The sequence below is a fragment of the Mya arenaria genome, chromosome 6, assembly GCF_026914265.1.
Source record: "Mya arenaria isolate MELC-2E11 chromosome 6, ASM2691426v1".
Classification (NCBI taxonomy): Eukaryota; Metazoa; Mollusca; class Bivalvia; order Myida; family Myidae; genus Mya; species Mya arenaria.
In genome coordinates, this window is record NC_069127.1 from 49835482 (window position 1) to 49855228 (window position 19747).

Sequence of the window (19747 nt, forward strand, 5' to 3'; positions counted from 1 at the left end):
ATTAGGTCAATATAGTCAATTCAGGATTGATCGCTTTTTTCTTGCGTTTATACTGTATGAACGCAGTAGGGCACGCGAGCAAATTCCATGAAGCGTCAACAGTTGTATTTTCATTTTAAAAATTATTCATTATTGTTCGAAATTAGCAGTATCTTCTGCATTTGAATTTTTGTTCTTAAAGCAATGTAACCGACGTTTGTTTAAAAGAATAGCCAATTTTTGTAACATCGTCTATTATTAGTTAAATGACACCGCGCTAATCCAATCGGGGCGCAATAGTGAAATAAACAATGACGTCATAACATATTGTGTGATATAATATGGATGTCAAGTTTTACCTATACAAGGACAAGTTAATTTTAATATAACTGATGTAAATTAACGTGAGTGACGTTAATTTCCAAATAAGTTGTTTGACAGAAAAAATATGTAAATACTTCTTAGCCTATAAAAGACTGCTATTTTCTACTTCTACACGTGTGAGCTATTTTAGATTTGCTTTCAATTTAACGATGCAATCATTGGCCAAAATTTCAACTTGACGGAAATTTGTAGAACGATGCAACGCTGTGTGCGTCGTGTTTTTGCCAGTGAAGTCAAATGATTCCTCACCCTGGTATATAAATGTATATATACCTAATTGATCTTATCAATTATCATTTTCAACAATTATCACAAAACAATAGGATATCATCCTCAATCTAATCATCATCTAAAGCAGTGGAATACTTACACTAATGCACTTCCAAAACTCAGGGGCACACTATTTATGCCACTTCTTTTGATCTCTCGTACATACTATCAAAGGACAGTCAAATGATTGATATGAATTTTGCATGACATGTTACAACAGTTCGTAACAATAAAAAGATCACAAAGGGGATACAACACGTGGTTAAAAAGTCCAAAATACCCATCGAAACAATCTTTAAATATGACATAAAATCATGTGATATTTTCATCGTGGATAAGCTGCAACTAGAGTTTTCTTTTCTTTGCACTATAAAACCGCGTACACGGTCGTTCTTTTTAAGAAAAATGTGTAACTTTGCCCAAAACTCAAAATTGAATATATTGTGTGTCACCAGTTAGATACACTGTTAGACAACAACGAAACAAACCATGAGAAAGAAAAACTTGCTTCACTTTTAATCATTCGACTTGAAATATGCAACACTAAATTCATATGTTAAAGCACTAGCAGTATCGCCTTACTATATAAATACGACGACGATGACGATGCCGATGTAGATGAACAATAATGCAAAACATGTGCAGACTAAAGAGAAGATAGAAAGTGCCAAAGGATATTAGAAATACAAAAGTACACGATATCTTCAAACATACTCTATCAGCATTGACATAATTTGACATGGCGGGAAATACCATTTTACATGCCGACTATTGTCAGAGGCTGACCTAAATGGAGAATGTTGGAGCCAAAATCAACAGGAACGATGAACATTACAAATACATGACTGATATTCCAATATTCAGATGGTTACAATTGGAACATTCCATACTATACATTCAACATACTTTACCAGTATTATGGACAAAGGAAAAAACACTATAAAAATCAACAGTTTGCGACTAACGCATTTTCACTAAAATACTGCATTTTTTGTTGCTCTTTTCATAGTCTTTCTATCAGCGTCCTTGTGTAACTTTGCCATAAACTCCAAGTTGGTCATTTTCTTTGATTTGGAAAAGTCTGGCACAGGCGAATCCGCTCTGTTATCGTCATCATCCGAATCCTCATCGTCATAACCATTGTTGTTTCGTTCGTTTCCTTTTTCTACGTCGCTTTTCGATTTCTTTGATTTAGAACTGAAATGAAAATATTGGAGTAAAAAAAATCAAGAATACATGTGTACATTAAATTCTTTATCGTAAATCACCGCCACCTTGGTATAAATCCGATACTAATCGCTACAGACGGACAATCTTAACATTATTTTACATCTTTCGAAATAAAATATATTTTCTTCCTACTATCTATATCAATGGGTATTTTTATCCTTTAAATAATTGAAAAAAAAATAGCAGACACTCCGGTAAAAACAAGTGTTTTGGGATCAGCTTGAAGTTGAATAAAAAGCTTTATCTAATTAGTTTGAATGAAATGTTGAATAGTCATCGGCCGACGAACCCAATTCCAATTTCGTCAAGATAAATATCAACAGTTCTGATAAACAGATCTTTATCAAGCTCAAAATAGTTGAATTATTTATGACTTTTTTCCATTTATCATTCAACAATCTACATTATACATGAACTGACATCGCAATTTCAAGGAAGCAATGATAATTTGATTCTGAGCTTTTCAGCGATAGTTTTTCTGTCCGAATGTCCTATACGTTTTTTACAGGTGAAGGTCAAATATATTTATTATTATTATTATTATTATTATTATTATTATTATTATTATTATTATTATTATACATTCCTACTCAATTGCAGTTGTAATGGATAATTTGCTTGTGCTTGACCTAGAAGTATTTCTTGCATATTGAACTAGTGTCAGCGATGCATTTGTTGGTAGGAACAGAGTTACAGATCTCTAACATGTATGAGAATCTAACGGCATATACATAATGCTCTTAACCCGTGTTCTTTTTTATTGTTATTTTCATAGCAGATGTATTTGAATGGACTTTTGCAAAGAAACTACTACTAAATGAGTAATTTGTGACTGCATGTATCTACTATAAATCAACACACAAATGATAAAACATTGATAATAAATAAATGATACTTGTCATATGTGGCATCATAGAGCGGTCTTTAAACTCTAAGTGTACACATCGAGACACAATTCATTCGGAACTCCTCGGTTGTATATGGACGGTTTACACACTTAGAAATCGGTATGTTTAAGTCTGCTGCAAGTAGAACGCGTAGTAATTTAATTTAGCAGTTAAACTTAATGAGACTTAACTCTTGGGAATTTTAATTATGTTTGCAATAAAATACTTCACTGGCAATCAATTTAAACTTAGATCAATAAATGCAAGCTAAACACTACATTTAACTAATGATATAATTAAAAAACGATAAGAACTACTTTAACTTTGGGCCGGTGCATACATCCTAGATTGTTTTCGATCAAAATGGCCGAGGAGCTCTGAATGTCCATTTTAATCATGTCAAGCACTAACCAGCTCAAATCTAAGAATGTGTCGCTAAATTCACCGATTTTTTTTGTAATTTCTGAAAGATTCCACTTGAGGGATGGTTTTACCAGAACAGGCCAAAACATAGGTAAACATTGATGATGTCACTCTATACACTTGATGGCTTTAATCAAATTACAAGAAACAGACACAGATAACCAATTTACAACTAGCAGTTTACAATGCATTATTTAGTGACCTGACTCATAAACATACACTGTTTTAATCCAAACGTTCTTTCCTGTGAGAAATGAAACATCAATGGCAAATTCAATAGTTAACAAAAAACAACAACTTTTTTTGTACAAAAAATAGACCAATTTCCAATGGCTTTAAATTGATTTAAGTCAACAACAAACAACAACATTTGTTTTACAATAGACCAATATCCACCGGCTTTAAATTGGTCAACATGCTTCTATTAAATTGACAGCATTTCTCTAACATTTCTAACATATCGATGCAAAATTTTAGTTTTTATGGAGTATAGCAACGTTGTCTGGGCTTCTTGCAACAATAAGGCCAAAGTTGTTTTTCGTTTTTCAAAAAAAATAATGTGCACAGGAGGAGGGAAAAGAACACTCTTTTTTTTTTGTTGTTGTTGATATAAAGTATTTAATTTAATTTCCCATGTTAAAAATAGGTTTTGTTTACATACATTTGACTCTTGCAAACAGTTTACAGTAATGTAATTGTATTAATTGTTTGTTCATTTTATGTGTATTTCCATTGTCATGCATTAGTTATTACAAACTTGTGTATGCATAGGTGAATATACGTATTATGATTATTGCATCTTAAAATGTACCTCAAAGTGACTTGAAAAATAATAACAGTATGTCTTTGCTTTATAAAATTAATTAAAATATGGTTTTTCCAATCTATGAACATACCGTAAATTGAATATAAAAAATAAAACAACAACGATGTTATATAGTTATTGTCAAACATTTAAAAAAAGGGAAATAGAAAAGCATCTATTCATATAAGTTGTACAAAATAAGATGAATTTTAGAATATAGCTATTAAAATATGTCAGCTGATAATTAAAACCAACTATTAGAATAACAACAAATACACGATGTTAAACAAGGTCCATTTGCAAAAACAACTAGCATTGTATGTGCACATTAGCATCTTTTAATATCAAATGTATATACAGGCAATGGCCAAAACTACAGCCGCTGTATTCGACTGTAGGTCACACAATATATGTGCTCATAGTATATCATAATAGTTTTTGCTGACACTTTGTATCTATTTAAAAGTTCAGAGACCGATTTTATATCAATACAATTATATAACTAAGAGTCAAAAATAAAGTCGGTGTAAGTCAAGTCATCGAATGACTTAAATGCGCTTACACGTTAAAATGATTGTAAAGTGTCGATTTCTGCCGACAACATGATTTTCAATCAGTCTGATCAACTTCCTTTAATAAATTTCCTTGGGATATGTGTCGCTAAAAACTTAATGCCAAGCCAAACCATATTTTGTATGTTTTCGGTCATTTCGCCCAGACGCTTGGATTATAGAAATAAAGCGCATACCTGATGCGGACAATCGAACAATAATATCGTTACCGGCTTAATTTTCAGCATTATCGGGCAAAAACGGTTGAAAAAAATCACTAAATGTATCCTTTTTTCCTATAAAGCCAAAAAAAAACCCGGGTCGGCGGGTTAAAAAACAAACAACAAAAACAAATATCTCCTCTCCCCTAATGTTTAATTGTAACAAAGGCTGTGCGTATTGCGTTGCACAAAAGTATTGACACCAATGTGATGGCAAATCTGTACCATTTAGCGCCGTGATGTCTACATCCTTTTCATGTCTTTTCACAGATAACACACAAGTATGTTGCACCTGTTGTCCCACCAAATGATTCAATTAACAAAAACTACCTCATCAATTGTTTGACAAAACTGCCAGTAAGCATTTAGATGTTTTGCAGATTTGCATGTCATGAGTTTGCGGTCTTTATTTGTTTTGTTATTGCAGCAGCAGATGTATGGCTTGATAATCAAATGTGTCCTAACATATAAACATTTTCATATCTTTGACTCAGCTCTATTTAAGTCTTTCCACACTAACAAGAAATGTCGCTTTTCGTGGCAGTATATCTAATCAGAAGCACTGTCGAATAGTAGCAGCCACCATTGGCACGTCCAACCATCTACTACCTGAACTATATTGCCACTCCAGCAAAAACAACCTGTGTTTTATCAGAAATAATGCATAAACGTGGACAGCGTAAGATTGGGTATAGGCGATTTCGTGTGCGCCTTTCGCCTAAGAGGTCGTGGGCTCGACATCACAGTTTGCGCGTTCTCCTATCTTCTTAAATGGCCGTTATTATTGGTTACTAAGATGGAAACGAAGGCTCGATTTTAATTTTTTTTTCATTTATTTATTTTTTAATTTCGTATACTTTTTAGAACGCCAACTCATGTGCTTCATCTTCGAAATATATTGCCACCTTCTCTACCAATGTGAGTATATACTTATATTCGTATCAGCTGTGATATATGCTGTCATATTGACAAAATAATGATTTTGCGGTCAATATCAACTGCATAATTTTACAACTAATAAATAAATAAATGTGTTATAAAATTAAACCGCATGATATAATGACATCATATGATATACTGTTGTCTAAACATAGACAGGTTAATCTGGCGTTTTGAAGTGATTTTCAAGCGTTATTATTAAGTAATATGTTAAACTGTTTCCGGTCTATAGATAAACGGGTCAATATGGTGTTTTGATTCTTTCTTCGGAAATTGATCTTGGTCCAATCATTGACGGTTTCTGTAAAGATCATTTAATGATATCGATTATTCCCGCGTTATATTCTAGCTTTGGCGGACTGTTGTTGCATATGTTACAGGGGAAGGGGATGAAGTCTACTAGAGTTAACCATCTATACTACTAACTCGGCGATGACCTAGCTATCAGTAACACTGTTAAAACTTGGACAGAATGAAGGTTATCAGAGTAGATCATCTGTATCAGAAACAAGGCGATGGCTTACCAGAAACACTGTTGAAACTTGAATAGAATGAAGGCTATCAGAGTAAATCATCTGTATCAGAAATAAGGCGATGGCTTACCAGAAACACTGTAGAAACTTGGATAGAATGAAGGCTATCAGAGTAAATCATCTGTATCAGAAACAAGGCGATGACCTATCAGAAACACTGTAGAAACTTGGATAGAATGAAGGCTATCAGAGTTAATCATCTGTATCAGAAACAAGGCGATGACCTATCAGAAACACTGTAGAAACTTGGATAGAATGAAGGCTATCAGAGTAAATCATCTGTATCAGAAACAAGGCGATGACCTATCAGAAACACTGTAGAAACTTGGATAGAATGAAGGCTATCAGAGTAAATTATCCGTATCAGAAACAAGGCGATGATCTATCAGAAACACTGTAGAAACTTGGATAGAATGAAGGCTATCAGAGTAAATCATCTGTATCAGAAACAAGGCGATGATCTATCAGAAACACTTTAGAAACTTGGATAGAATGAAGGCTATCAGAGTAAATCATCTGTATCAGAAACAAGGCGATGATCTATCAGAAACACTGTAGAAACTTGGATAGAATGAAGGTTATCAGAGTAAATCATCTGTATCAGAAACAAGGCGATGACCTATCAGAAACACTGTAGAAACTTGGATAGAATGAAGGTTATCAGAGTAAATCATCTGTATCAGAAACAAGGCGATGATCTATCAGAAACACTGTAGAAACTTGGATAGAATGAAGGCTATCAGAGTTAATCATCTGTATCAGAAACAAGGCGATGATCTATCAGAAACACTGTAGAAACTTGGATAGAATGAAGGCTATCAGAGTAAATCATCTGTATCAGAAACAAGGCGATGATCTATCAGAAACACTGTAGAAACTTGGATAGAATGAAGGTTATCAGAGTAAATCATCTGTATCAGAAACAAGGCGATGATCTATCAGAAACACTGTAGAAACTTGGATAGAATGAAGGCTATCAGAGTAAATCATCTGTATCAGAAACAAGGCGATGATCTATCAGAAACACTGTAGAAACTTGGATAGAATGAAGGCTATCAGAGTTAATCATCTGTATCAGAAATAAGGCGATGGCTTACCAGAAACACTGTAGAAACTTGGATAGAATGAAGGCTATCAGAGTAAATCATCTGTATCAGAAATAAGGCGATGATCTACCAGAAAAACTTTAGAAACTTGGATAGAATGAAGGCTATCAAAGTAAATAATCAAAACTTAGGCGATCACTAACGAGAAACACTGCTGAAACCTAGTCCGGACGCAGGCTATAAGAATAAATACTAATCAGAAGTAATCAGTATCAGACGATGACTTACCAGAAACACTGGAGAAAGCGGGGTAAGATGCAGGCTATCATAATAATGATCACAGTTACTGCCACCAAGAGCATCCACCATGGATATGCCCCCTCTGAAGAATAACATATAAAAACATCTTATTATTTTCAACCCTCAAATATGTGAATTACATATGCCTGGTAAACTCATATTATTTTGGTATCATTTGAAAATATTCTACGTTTAGGAAAAAAAATAGTACATTCTTTTACCGAATATAATTTATCATGAGCGTTTTATTTGGCCTTATAAAAAAATAAAGGAGCAGAAAACACGGTATTTCTACCTATTAAGACTATAGTTGATCACTGTAAATCTTTTAGCACTCACCAATCATTCAATATGCATTTATGGAAACAATAAATTACTGATAATACTTTTGTAACCGTGTATTTAATAGCTGACAACGTACAAATATTCAATGATTTGTGAGTGCTAAAAGATTTACAGTGGTCTAATATAGTCTTAATAGGTAGAAATACCGTGTTTTCTGCACCTTTATTTCAAATTAAACACAGCATCTTTCATAAGAACCACTGTTTTCACTGTATTCATCATTTTAACTAAATTAAAACTGTTGTAATAGTTGTGGTTCATCTAATTAGGGAGTATGAGTGCATCTTTGACATAGAGTAAATATATGGAGATGACAGAGAACTAGCTAATTTGCCGGCCGAATTCTGAACATATATATTGACTACAGTATAACTGTCAATGGCGGGGAACATTCGGTACTCGTCTGTCGTTAAACTTAATGACTTTTGGGAATGTTATGCAATAATACACTTCACTGGCAATAAACATAATCTTAGATATACAAAAACATGGTAAAACACATGGTCAATTGATTAACACTATTATTAAAAAAATTACGAACTACTTCTACTGATGTACCGGCATACATCTGAGGTTGTTTTCGATGGAAAATGACCGAGGAGTTCCGAATGTGGCAGGAGAATTGTGCTTTTGATATCGAACACAATTTTGTTATCAAAGGAAGACAGTAGTTGGTATTTGTCATCATATCTAGGACGTGGTGGTGATGCTATGAATAAAGTAGGAGTTCTTAGAACTACATAATAATTGTATAACGGTTGAATAATTGAAAAGCCGCTTTGAATTGATCTGGACTCTGGTTGACTAGTTTACAGACAGTTTGCTGTTCGCACTTGAGATTAAAAACTGCAAATCTTCATTTAATCGTAACTTTCCTTCTTTTGGATACGAAAACTGTTGTATGCAACCATTAAACATTTATCTATTATTGACACAGAGTTTTTAAAAAGACTAAGATGTAAATTTTCGAATTAAAAAACAATAACAATAATAACAAACTTTCCGAGTCTGTTTTGGGACTATGATTGGAAACAGTCTTAAGTCTGGGTTCAGACTCAAGTGACAAAAACTGCAAATCTTAATTTCATTGTAACTTTCCTTCTAGTTAGGTATTTATGGCGACATTTGCTGAATGTAATAACTGTTTGAAAGTGACATTTATTTTGTAAAATGAATGGAATAAAGACGAATTTCTAGTTTAACACAGGTGCTGCTCTCAGCTTCAGTTTGACCTTATACTTGAGACTGCTCGACCCCTGTGCCTTAATTTTGCATGTCTGCACTTATACGTATAACCTGGAACTCATTAGCCCGCTTCCGAGAGAAACCACATGACTGGCCGTGCCAAAACCGGTTGATTTTTAATTATCAACTGTTCGCAAAAATGAACAGTTGTAATTATGTTCATGGTATTTCGTTTGGCGCCATTCTTTTTACGTCTACTCGTTTTATGGCAATAATGCGATCTGCTCTTGGTTGGGTGTTTTATTCGTCTGAACAAAAGTTAATCTTCAGCATAAAAACGCCGAATAAGCGGATATGAGCAGAATGAAAGCTTATGTCCGACGTATTCGGCACGTATCGTCGCATATAGATCGCCATAAACTATAGGCGTTACAATCCTCTGCATTTAGTTCGCCGACGTCCTAAATGCGGAACTACAGTCCGAGTAAGTACAGACAACTTGTGATTGTCGGCGCACTTGATGCGAAACGTTTAACCAAAGCTTTGGATTTTCTTCAAAACCATTATACGGCGGGTAAAACTGAAATTTTACAGTATGTCCATCTATTCGTCGGCAAAGACTTCATACACCAATGTCACAAAAGCACTTAATGATGATGATGATGATGATGATGATGATGATGATGATGATGATGTGGTGATGTGGTGATGTGGTGATGTGGTGATGATGATGATGATGATGATGAGGAGGAGGAGGAGGAGGAGGAGGAGGAGGAGGAGGAGGATGAGACGAGTCTAGAAGCTTTCAAGTACAATTCAATTTCTAGGGGACAAAGTGCTTAAGGTTTGAGAATTACAAAACACCGTTTGTTGTCTTTTAGACATAAGATGTATAAAAACAATGATTTCTCACTTGTTGATTTGCACGTGGGTGCTTCATCCGACCAGCTGTTTCCGTCCCCACAGATCAGTTTTCCCGTGCCGCTCGGATCATAACCGGGCGTACAGAATATCTCGTAAGTTTCGTTCACGGCGTAACTCGCCTTGTCATCGGTGAGACTGTATGAGTTTGGGTTGATTACTGGTCTGGAGCAGGCACCTGGAAAGTGACCACAAGCGGGTTCTACGTTACCTTCAAATCATGTAGTGGCATAGCATGCTGGTATTAATCGTGATACTGCGATGGAATATGTCAGGACTGGAATAATTTAAATTAAAACACTTCGCTAATAATCATACAAAAAAACATGATATTATTCAAAAACAAAATGTAAGACAGTGATATTATTAAGTACAGATAGATTCACTGTTAAACAGTTTCCACCGTACGCGTTCATTAATACGCCATTTCTTTCCTTAGATGAATGTGATAAAGTAAAATTAAAAGTGAACCAATGGAAGAAAAAAAAAATAACGTCCCACTATTTTTACTAATAAAGTAATATAGGCAAATATTGAACAACCATACGCTTCCATTAAATTAAATAGTGCATGGTCTTCTTTTAGATTAATGTGATCGAGTTCAAAGTAGTTTTAGAGAAAAAAAACTTATCTTACGCTACATATACTGATATAGGCATTAATTGAATATGCGTTTTGACTACATTAAAACCTGTAAACACTATGACGCCATAATACGACGTACATAACGTCGTTGGCGTGGCAACGTCACGGGCTAAGTAGCATAATGCATTAAGTAGCATAATTGTCAGAAACTGTTTTAAATTATTTAATACTGTGAGATATCAGCAACAATACAGGTATGACTACAGTTACTTTAATACTTTATTAATTAATGGAATGTTGTAGGGGCGGATCCAGGGATTGACGTGAGAGGGGGCGTAACTTAGGGGCACATAATTTTGACATTCAGCCCCTCCCTCCCCAGAAACGAAAATTAAATGGGTTAAAGTGTTGGCATGGGGATTTGTGTACAAAATTTTAAGCGTATTTAGTCATATTTTTCTCCGAAATTGGCATTTAAAGTTAACTTTAACGAGTTTAAATCTCCTAAATCCGCTAAAAAAAATTTCAATACAAGAATTGACTTTCTTGTAGATTATGAAACCTTTAAACACTTACCTATAACTTCTGTCATGGTATTAACCAGCCAAAACAGTCCACAAAACATGTATATACTGCTATCCATGGTTTTATTTATCTTCTTATTGGCAGTATTATAATAATAATATTAATAATTCTACGATATAATGTATTGTTTTGAAATGAAATTACGAAATTGATTTGATGAAATTTAATGCTTCTAAAATCAAATAATGATGGCTTTAAATCTGATTAAATCCAATCATTTTTTCACATAATTAGGCACAAAAGTATCTTCAATTTCTGCTTGTATTCCTTGTTGCAATGTTTCTGTGTTCTTATATTATTATTTTTTTGAAACACTTATTTATACGAAACACAACGCACCGATCAACCATATTACAAATTTATGATTTTCTTCGAAATTTTATTTCTTTTAAAATTTAAACTAAAAAGTCACACATATTTATTTTCACAATAATTCCTATTTCCAATATGGCAATGTTTATATTCTCTAAAGAATTATTCTCTCTATAATGCGCGAGTGTTAGTGAATATCCAATAATGCAGCTTATAGTGGATTAGCAGACTTTCAGAAGAATTTCAAAGCCACAGTGTAACACTGCCACGACTTAATCGACGATTTCAAATATGACAATAAACATATAGATATAAGTTCAAGATAATAAGTGCAAACAGAAAAAAAACAACAATTTTTACTTTCTTGAATCCAGAAATTGACATTAAATGGTGGGCGATTTCGGTGACCTTCCTCGGGCCAAAAAAATTTAAAATTGTTTGTTAAGGGTAATTTTCCCAAAAATTTTAGGTAGGGTAGGTAGGGATTTTGTTTTATGTTTGTTTTGTTTTTCTTCAAAATCTGTCGTAAGTTCAGAGTGTTTCCTTGTACATGGCAGTCTTTCCTTCATTACTGTCATTGCCTGACTTTGTTTTATCATATAAACAATAATTCTGATCGTCCAATTCGCATTTATCCGCCCTTCGTAACCTATTCGCTAACGAATATTTTTTTGCTCAGAAACGGAAAAAAATGAGGGTCGGCGCATTTTTATAGGTAGGGTCGGGTTACCTGAAACAAACATTTTTTTTTAGGCCTCATGAAACATTTCGCTGATTTTAGACTAAATAGTGCATTGTGATTTATTTATGCATATATTTATCATGCCAACTGTTGCGCGAACTATTTGTATAAGACATATTTTAACAGGGGCTTATCCAGGTATTGATGTTAGAGGGGGCGAAACTTAGGGGCGTACCTTTTTGACTTGTGTCACTCTCTCAGAACCTAAATAAATTAGGTTAAAAGTGTTGTCAGGGGGGTTTCGGGGTACTCCCCTAGAAATTTTTAACAACTTCTAGTCCGAAATGGTGCATTTTGGGCGTATGTCTTTACTCTTTTTCTCCTATATACTGAATTAAAAAGTAAATTTAGGCGATTTTAGGGGGAGGGAGGAGGTCTAGCCTCAGAGTTTTCAAGGCCAGAGTCACTGAACTCATTTTGTTCTAAAATGAATACATCAATAGTTAAATGTCTGGGTATCGTTGTCGAGAGTAAAACATATGCCTTAACATGCAGCTTTTTGTATTGATACCTTGTAAAATTGCAATGAAAAACAAAGCAAATACTATTAGTAGAATGTTTTAGCTACTACAGGGCCGGGCCGGCACATTATTTTCAAAATATATTTTTTAATATTCCGAAAATGCATTTTAAACTGAAGGATATATACTTGAGGTAAGCATATTAGCCAATGTTTACTTTAAGCCTTTTTTAACGATTTCTATTTTGTATTCCAAAAACTCACTAAAAACGCATCTAAGTGCATAGCATTATTTTTTTTCAAGAGGAACATGCCCCGAGCCCCCCCCCCCTCACCCCCACCCCCCTCCAGCGAGCCTGGCCCGCGCATCAATTCTAGTATACTTGTCTAACGTCGTCCACAAAAAAAAACATAGTTTCTATGGTTTTGTTTGTATGTCATGATTCAAATTTATTAGCGATTTTCTTCGCATTTTTAAAGCCATATGTGCCCTTTTCGATGATTCTAGAACTGTCGGTTCTACAATTCCTATCAGAAACAATTTGAGTGTACCAATACTTCCATATATGCGATCAGTTCAGTTTTTAGCCTTATGATTTCGTTTTATAAAAAAAAATCGTCGCGGGACGGATACAAAAATGCCAAACTAATTATCTTAAAGAAAACATATGACATTTAATTACAAATAGACAAAGAATTGCATGTATCTGCATGGCTTCCTAAGGGAGTTTCAGACATGCTCCTGACGTTTATACATGGAGATAACGAAACTTTCATTCTGTTTCAAAGAATTCTTCTTTCTTTGAAGTATAACCTAAGGCCCGCCAGACTCTTTTAATATTGGTAAATGGAACTTTATACGACGGTGTAAAAAATGATTCAAATACGGAAACTCTTTCTAATCTAATTATTTAATGGACTTGATGGACAACATGACATTTTATAACAACAGGACGAAGCAGAGGCTTGGCATATACATGAACGTACATCTGCTTAGTGTTTGATATGATATTTTGTCTAATTGGGGAACAGTATTTGAATTTTCTAAAATGAGGTTCGGAAATAATAGAATAAGCAAAATTACTTATTACTAAGTAACGCAGATTTAAGAAAAACCGCCAGTGTCACATGACTCTATAAAATTATAAGCGTCCAATGAGATGGCAGTATTTCTTGAATCTGCCGTACAGTCATAGGAAATGGCGCGTCGTTGCGCGTGACTCATCTTACATGGGGGTGTAAGACGGTCACATGACTGGAAACACACGTTCGGTATGCAAGAAACGCAAAGACAAGCCCAGATGACGAATAACTGCCCTTGGTCTCGTTTATTTGCGCAAAGATAAAAGCAAACCGATAAAGGCATAAAGAACACCTAACCTTACACAAACAATTATTTTCTTATGAAGCGTCTATTAATAAATAATGATACACCAACTATTGGTCTGAAAACAAGTAATTGGTGTTTTACTCTTATACGGCACAACATATGTGAAAATTGAAGCTGAATGGCCACAGAATATGCTGGTATCACTGGAAAGGGTTTATTAGGCATAAAAAACAGAAATATATAAATTTTCACAACAAACATGAAATTCTTTCACCTCGAAAAAAATGTAAGAGTTGTCAGGTCCGATTTTAGCTAAAATAAAAAGCAAACACACAAACTGCAGTAACTTCACGTATGAATGATGTACTGCCTGGTATATCATTTTACACCTTAGTAATGCACAAGTATATTGTAACCACGGCCTCCAAGGTCCGGGAAATAGCGGGGACTTTGACTTTTGGCGCAGCCAAGCCCGGGTAAGACCCCCACCCTGCGGGGACGACTTGCTGATCAACTCCCCGCCAAATGCCTCCGCACCCCAGGGACCCTAGGTCAGGCCCATTCCCCGGTGTTTTGGACCAAAGACAAAACCATCGCATTCACCTGGCACTGCGGGGCCAATAGGACGGTAAAAACACGGCCCATTTCCCCGGCTATCCCCGGTTTACCCCGGACCTGGGGGGGGGGGCGTGGTTACAATTGACTGGTGCATAATCAAATGATAGAAAACAGTACATAGGACCACAAGGCCTCAAACTTTAACATAACTTGCTTACGTGTGGGTCCGACTCCTTAAATTCCGTTTCTAATCAATCGGCACTCACTGAATTAATAAAAGTCTGAACACCTTTGAACAAACAGTCTGCGAACCAAGTAATTAAGGAAATAACCTTATTGCCGAGTTTATTATTATAACCAATCGCCCTTGCTACACTATTTTCTCTTTACCTTCGACCAATGATCGTCAATATACACGCAATAAACATCTCCAAAGATGCACCTGACTACTCATGAAGGTATCAAAAAACAGTAGCATAAGTCAAAAAATGTATAAATAATGAAGCAAGAAAGTAATTGATTGAGATGTGCAGGGAAAAGTCCATGGACGTTCGCATGTATTTAAACACTTGTTTCACGTGCTAAATGACACAAAACAACAACACTCTTTTGTAAAGCAAACTTATAACAACAGTCGAACTCCGTTGGCTCGAACTTGGTTGGCTCGATATCCTCGTTGTCTTGAACTGGATGTAAAGGACCGATTTCTTTATACTGAATGTAAGCCTTCTCGTTTGGCTCGAATTTTCCATGGCTCGAGGTCCCTGGGTGTTCGAGCCAACAGGGTTCGACTGTATTCTTTTTGAAAATTGTTTCATCTCACTCAGTCAATTCAATGCCAAGAACATTTGACATTCGAAAATTAGAATTAAACATAGAATGCATAATTTAATAACAACTCTAAAGTTAAAATAAACAGGACTCTCAACCTAAAAGGTATAAGATGGGGTTAACAGTGGTTTATTTCTTCCTTACCATGAGCTTCATAGTCTAAGTAATATATATTGCACCCACAAAACGAGTTATTGAAATTTGACACGAGCGCTTCAGTAATTTCAAACGCGAGAGAAGTGAGAAAAGTAGCTGCTTTGAACCATATTGTCTCGACAACTTTTAGTAAGTAGCATGCGTTTAAGCAAACCCATGTTGTAATTAAAAGGAAAACATTCAATAACTAGCGTGCATTGAAGCAAAGCGTGTTGTAATGTATCCTCGCGCTACTTATAGCACGTTTCAGCTCCGCCTACTTATTACTCATACGGTAGTTAATGTAACATTTGCAGTTGAATAAACACCCATTTAATGGCAACTTTATCAAAACGAATGTGTGGCTTTCAGTGAGTAATGCATAAACATTTGTATTATTCACACGTCTACTATCGTACACCATACAGCATGCAAAAGAGACTGCTTGAGGGACACGACTTTACAACACCAGATATCAACTAAAACTCACATTAATACACCCTACATCTCAAACACACACACAGGCACGCACGCACGCACGCACGCACTCAGGCACGCACACACGCAAGCACGCAAGCACACGAACACTCACACACACCCCTGTTTCCACATCAATATGGAATAAAACAAATACACAGTTTTAATCAATTGGGGGGGGGGGGGGGGCACGCGCCTGGCGTCAAAGTTTACTTATTATTTCAATATAGGAGAAGAATAGTAGTATATACGCCCAAAATGCACCTTTTCGGACTAGAAATTGTCAGTTAAATTGGACCCCTAACCCCCCCCCCCCCCTCCAACACTTTAAACCGAGTAAATTTTGTTACTGAGGGAGGGGCGCAAGTCAAAAGGGCACGCCCCTAAGTTACTTCCCCCTCTAACTTCGAATCCTGGATCCGTCTGCTAATGCACCGTTTAAGTATATGAGACTGAAATAAGCCAATGTACGAGCGTTTCGTAGAATACCACATAAAAGGTTGTCTTATTCGGTACACGTTTATATTGACTATACTTGCACGAGAATTCCGTGCAGATTTAAATTGTTTATTTTATGCACTTGAGTATTGTTTACTTACTCAGCAGATGAGGTCCGACATCGTGACTTGATCCCGTTTGCCTGTAAAAAGGAGAGACTTTTCTAAAAATATATTTTATGGTTTTTCGTAGGCGATTCGAGTCGTAGCTGAGCATTAATAGCCGATCTTTAAAACAAGTTCCACTACATACACCTTGTACAATATGATAATGTATAAATGAATGCTTATACAGCAAATACATAATTGTATTATGCACATGCCGGCATTTCCTACAATAACACGTTTGGCAAAAGCAATTTTATTTTGGTCCTTTATGTTCATAGCTTAATTATTTAAGTACAGCTTAGACGCGATGGCAGAGGTCCCTCAACCCCAGATTTAGAGTCTACATTTTTTGGTTGCCTGGGGAGAAGGCCAACATCAAAAGTTACGCCCACAGTTTTTCCCCCTCTAAATCCAAAGACTGGATCCGTTTCTGATATTAATTATTTATCAATAAATATTAGGATTTCCATCGCTGAACTGTCCTTAGGCCAATAAATAACGGTTTGGTTAGGGTTACATTCTTTTGAAAAATAGGTAGGGTAGGTAGTGTTTTTTTTTTTAGATTTTTTAACAACTGACAATAAAAACGGTACGGTCGGCCCCTATTTCGTAGTTACCCGAACCAAATGTTTCTCTAGGCCCTTGGGGTTGTATTCGTCTGCTCATAACCAAAACTAATAAATGCATTATTTTAGTTGTACAAGTACGTAAAGAAGAAGTCCACCATGGTCGATCGAAAGGAACTGGAAAAGCTGACCTTGACCCGGACTATTTTAAACGACCCTCCAGTTCAAGGTCATGTAAGGGAACAGACGGACAAGCGCAGACGTCGTTCAAAGGGAAGCTACACGTTATGGGATACGGACTCGAAAGAAGAAATACGCACCACGCCCGACATTTCTGGGAAGACCCTTACCATTCCCACTAAACCTTGGACTGATTACCGTCCCCGGTATGTCCCCCAGATGACCACTACAAAGCTTTCAAAATTTGCAAAAATTGCGCATAACTATTTGATATGCTGTTGGGGAATTCGAGAAAAGAAACGGCCACTCGTTTCGAGACCTCTGACCAGGAATGAAACATATTGCCTGGCTCTTTGGATAGAAGGTCTGCTGCATGAAAATTATACCTTTGTCAATGTTGACAAATTAGATTTCGGCGAACCAGTGGTTAAGCTTGCACACGAACACCCAGTGATAAATATCTGCTACGATATCTCGAACCATGAGCTGCGGAATTTAATCGTCGAGATTCGGTTTGACGAAAACAAACGAATCATCACCGGAAACGACCGATTGCGTTACGGAGATGACGACGACGAGCCATTGGTTGACGGAGTTCCTTTACGGGCGTGGACGAGGCAGGTGACAACTGTTTTAGAATACAATATAGAGCGTGAAAATGCCAGAAATCGACGGAGAAAGAGTGTTTTAACACACAAAAGGTACGCACTCCATCTGTGACTAGGTGCCAGTATTATTCAGAGATGTTAATAAATAGCTTTGATATAATGCTATATAAATATATTTACATCATAAAAAAGACTGTTTTCATCCATCGTGTTTTCGCCTCGCCAAATGACGTATTTTCGCCTTCCTGGATACGATGAAAAATCCTATTCAGACAAGGGGTCATTTCTACGGTGGCACAGAGGTGACATCCGCAACACTTAATTTAAATTGTGGCCACAACTTAGTTAGAAAATTAAGTCTTGCGGATGTCACCTCTGTGCCACCGTACATTTCTCCTTTGAATCTGAGTTGAATTAACTGCCAAAATAAACTAAAGTAGAATGTATATAAATACATAAAGGCAATTAATGTCGATAGCCAATAAACTTGGCATTATTTTTTTAGGAACAAAAGTTCTAGAAATGCTCATAACCAGTTCTTTTTTAATAATTAACACTAACCTTTCTGGAACATTATGCCAAAAGATTCAATGTTTTTTTTGTTTTGTTTTTTTAAAAAACCCATAAATTTCGATGTAAATCGAGGATTTTGGATCAAATTCCTCTATTTATGCATTTCGAGATTTTCTGACATTGTTAAACTGCAGTAATTCATAGTTATTTTATGCTAGATATAATTATAGTTGGTTGGAGTGACCCCTTTGATAAATCTGAAGAAAAAAATAATGTTTTAGGTTAAATGCCACCAAAGCAGGAGTTCATTCCCATCAAATCACTGCTGTAGAAAAGTATCATTTTTACTTGAAACAAAAAGCTAATTAATCTTGATCGATTCGAACCTTTATCTTGAAATAATCAAAACATTTTAATTGCAAAACAGCATTAAAATTGAAGAGTTTCAAGTGGAATTTTTAGGGGTGTGCTTCCTTAAGCGTTTTAATGCATATATATATTGATATTTCAGAAAAGACATCTATGCCGAGCTGATGGCAATGGGTCCATACACTCGCTCCGCGCAAATCACTGGAGATGGAGTGGATGTTATTGGTCCGTGGAACCATCACCATGCTGTCGTCGGCCAGATGCCTGGCATTGTCCGCATGGTTGAAAACATCCTCGAAGAGCAGCAGCAACTTGCCATTGAGGCGCCGCAGTTCCGTCGGGAGCCGAGTCCGAGACCAAGACCACGCCGCATAATTCCAACGGTAGCCTTGCAAGAACTACCTTACGGCGTGAACCAACGCCAAACACGTCGTGAGCGTCCACAGCAAACGTTACGACTTCCGATCGATGACGATGATAGTGATTCTGAGGATGAAGAGGAAAATGATCTCCAAGATGCACCAGCGCCGATGCGACCACGAATACAATCATGGGGAAATGAGCGCCTAAATGTTCTTTTACCGGAAGTAGAGCCAATGCGCGCAAGATACGAGCCTCAAATTTTCCCTCTTCCAGAAGTAGAGCCAAGGCGCGCGAGAGAGGATCCACCACAGGAAAATTATCGTCAACAGGGAGCGATAAACGCCGTTTATCCGGCAAACGACATAGAAAATAACCCCATCGCCATTGAAAATCAGCGTGGCTTCCCCGACGGACCATTTGGCGGACTGACGCGCCATGAGTTCAATTACAGATGGATTTCCCCACGTCTTCGAACCTTGGGCTTCGGACCGGATGGGGTATTTTCTCCA

At 36.2% G+C, this 19747-nt stretch overlaps 1 protein-coding gene across 1 annotated transcript; it reads right to left on the bottom strand.

Annotated features, from left to right (window-relative positions):
• Nucleotides 1-1287: 1287 nt before the first annotated feature.
• LOC128236878 (uncharacterized) lies at nt 1288-11244 on the bottom strand. The gene is made up of 4 exons (XM_052952007.1): nt 11181-11244; nt 10012-10197; nt 7557-7650; nt 1288-1830 (listed from the first exon to the last, which is right to left on the bottom strand). Exons 1-4 carry the CDS (start codon nt 11227-11229, stop codon nt 1608-1610), a joined length of 552 nt encoding a protein of 183 aa, XP_052807967.1. The 5' UTR covers nt 11230-11244; the 3' UTR covers nt 1288-1607.
• Nucleotides 11245-19747: the final 8503 nt, after the last annotated feature.

What these genes read in the sequence shown, in the direction of transcription:
- LOC128236878 (XM_052952007.1), bottom strand. Translation starts at nt 11,229, where the DNA reads ATGTTTTGTGGACTGTTTTGGCTGGTTAATACCATGACAGAAGTTATA. An exon ending in TACCATGACAGAAGTTATAG is followed by an intron (nt 10,198 to 11,180) that starts GTAAGTGTTTAA and finishes GTCACTTTCCAG; the next exon opens with GTGCCTGCTCCAGACCAGTA. An exon ending in ACCCACGTGCAAATCAACAA is followed by an intron (nt 7,651 to 10,011) that starts GTGAGAAATCAT and finishes GTTATTCTTCAG; the next exon opens with AGGGGGCATATCCATGGTGG.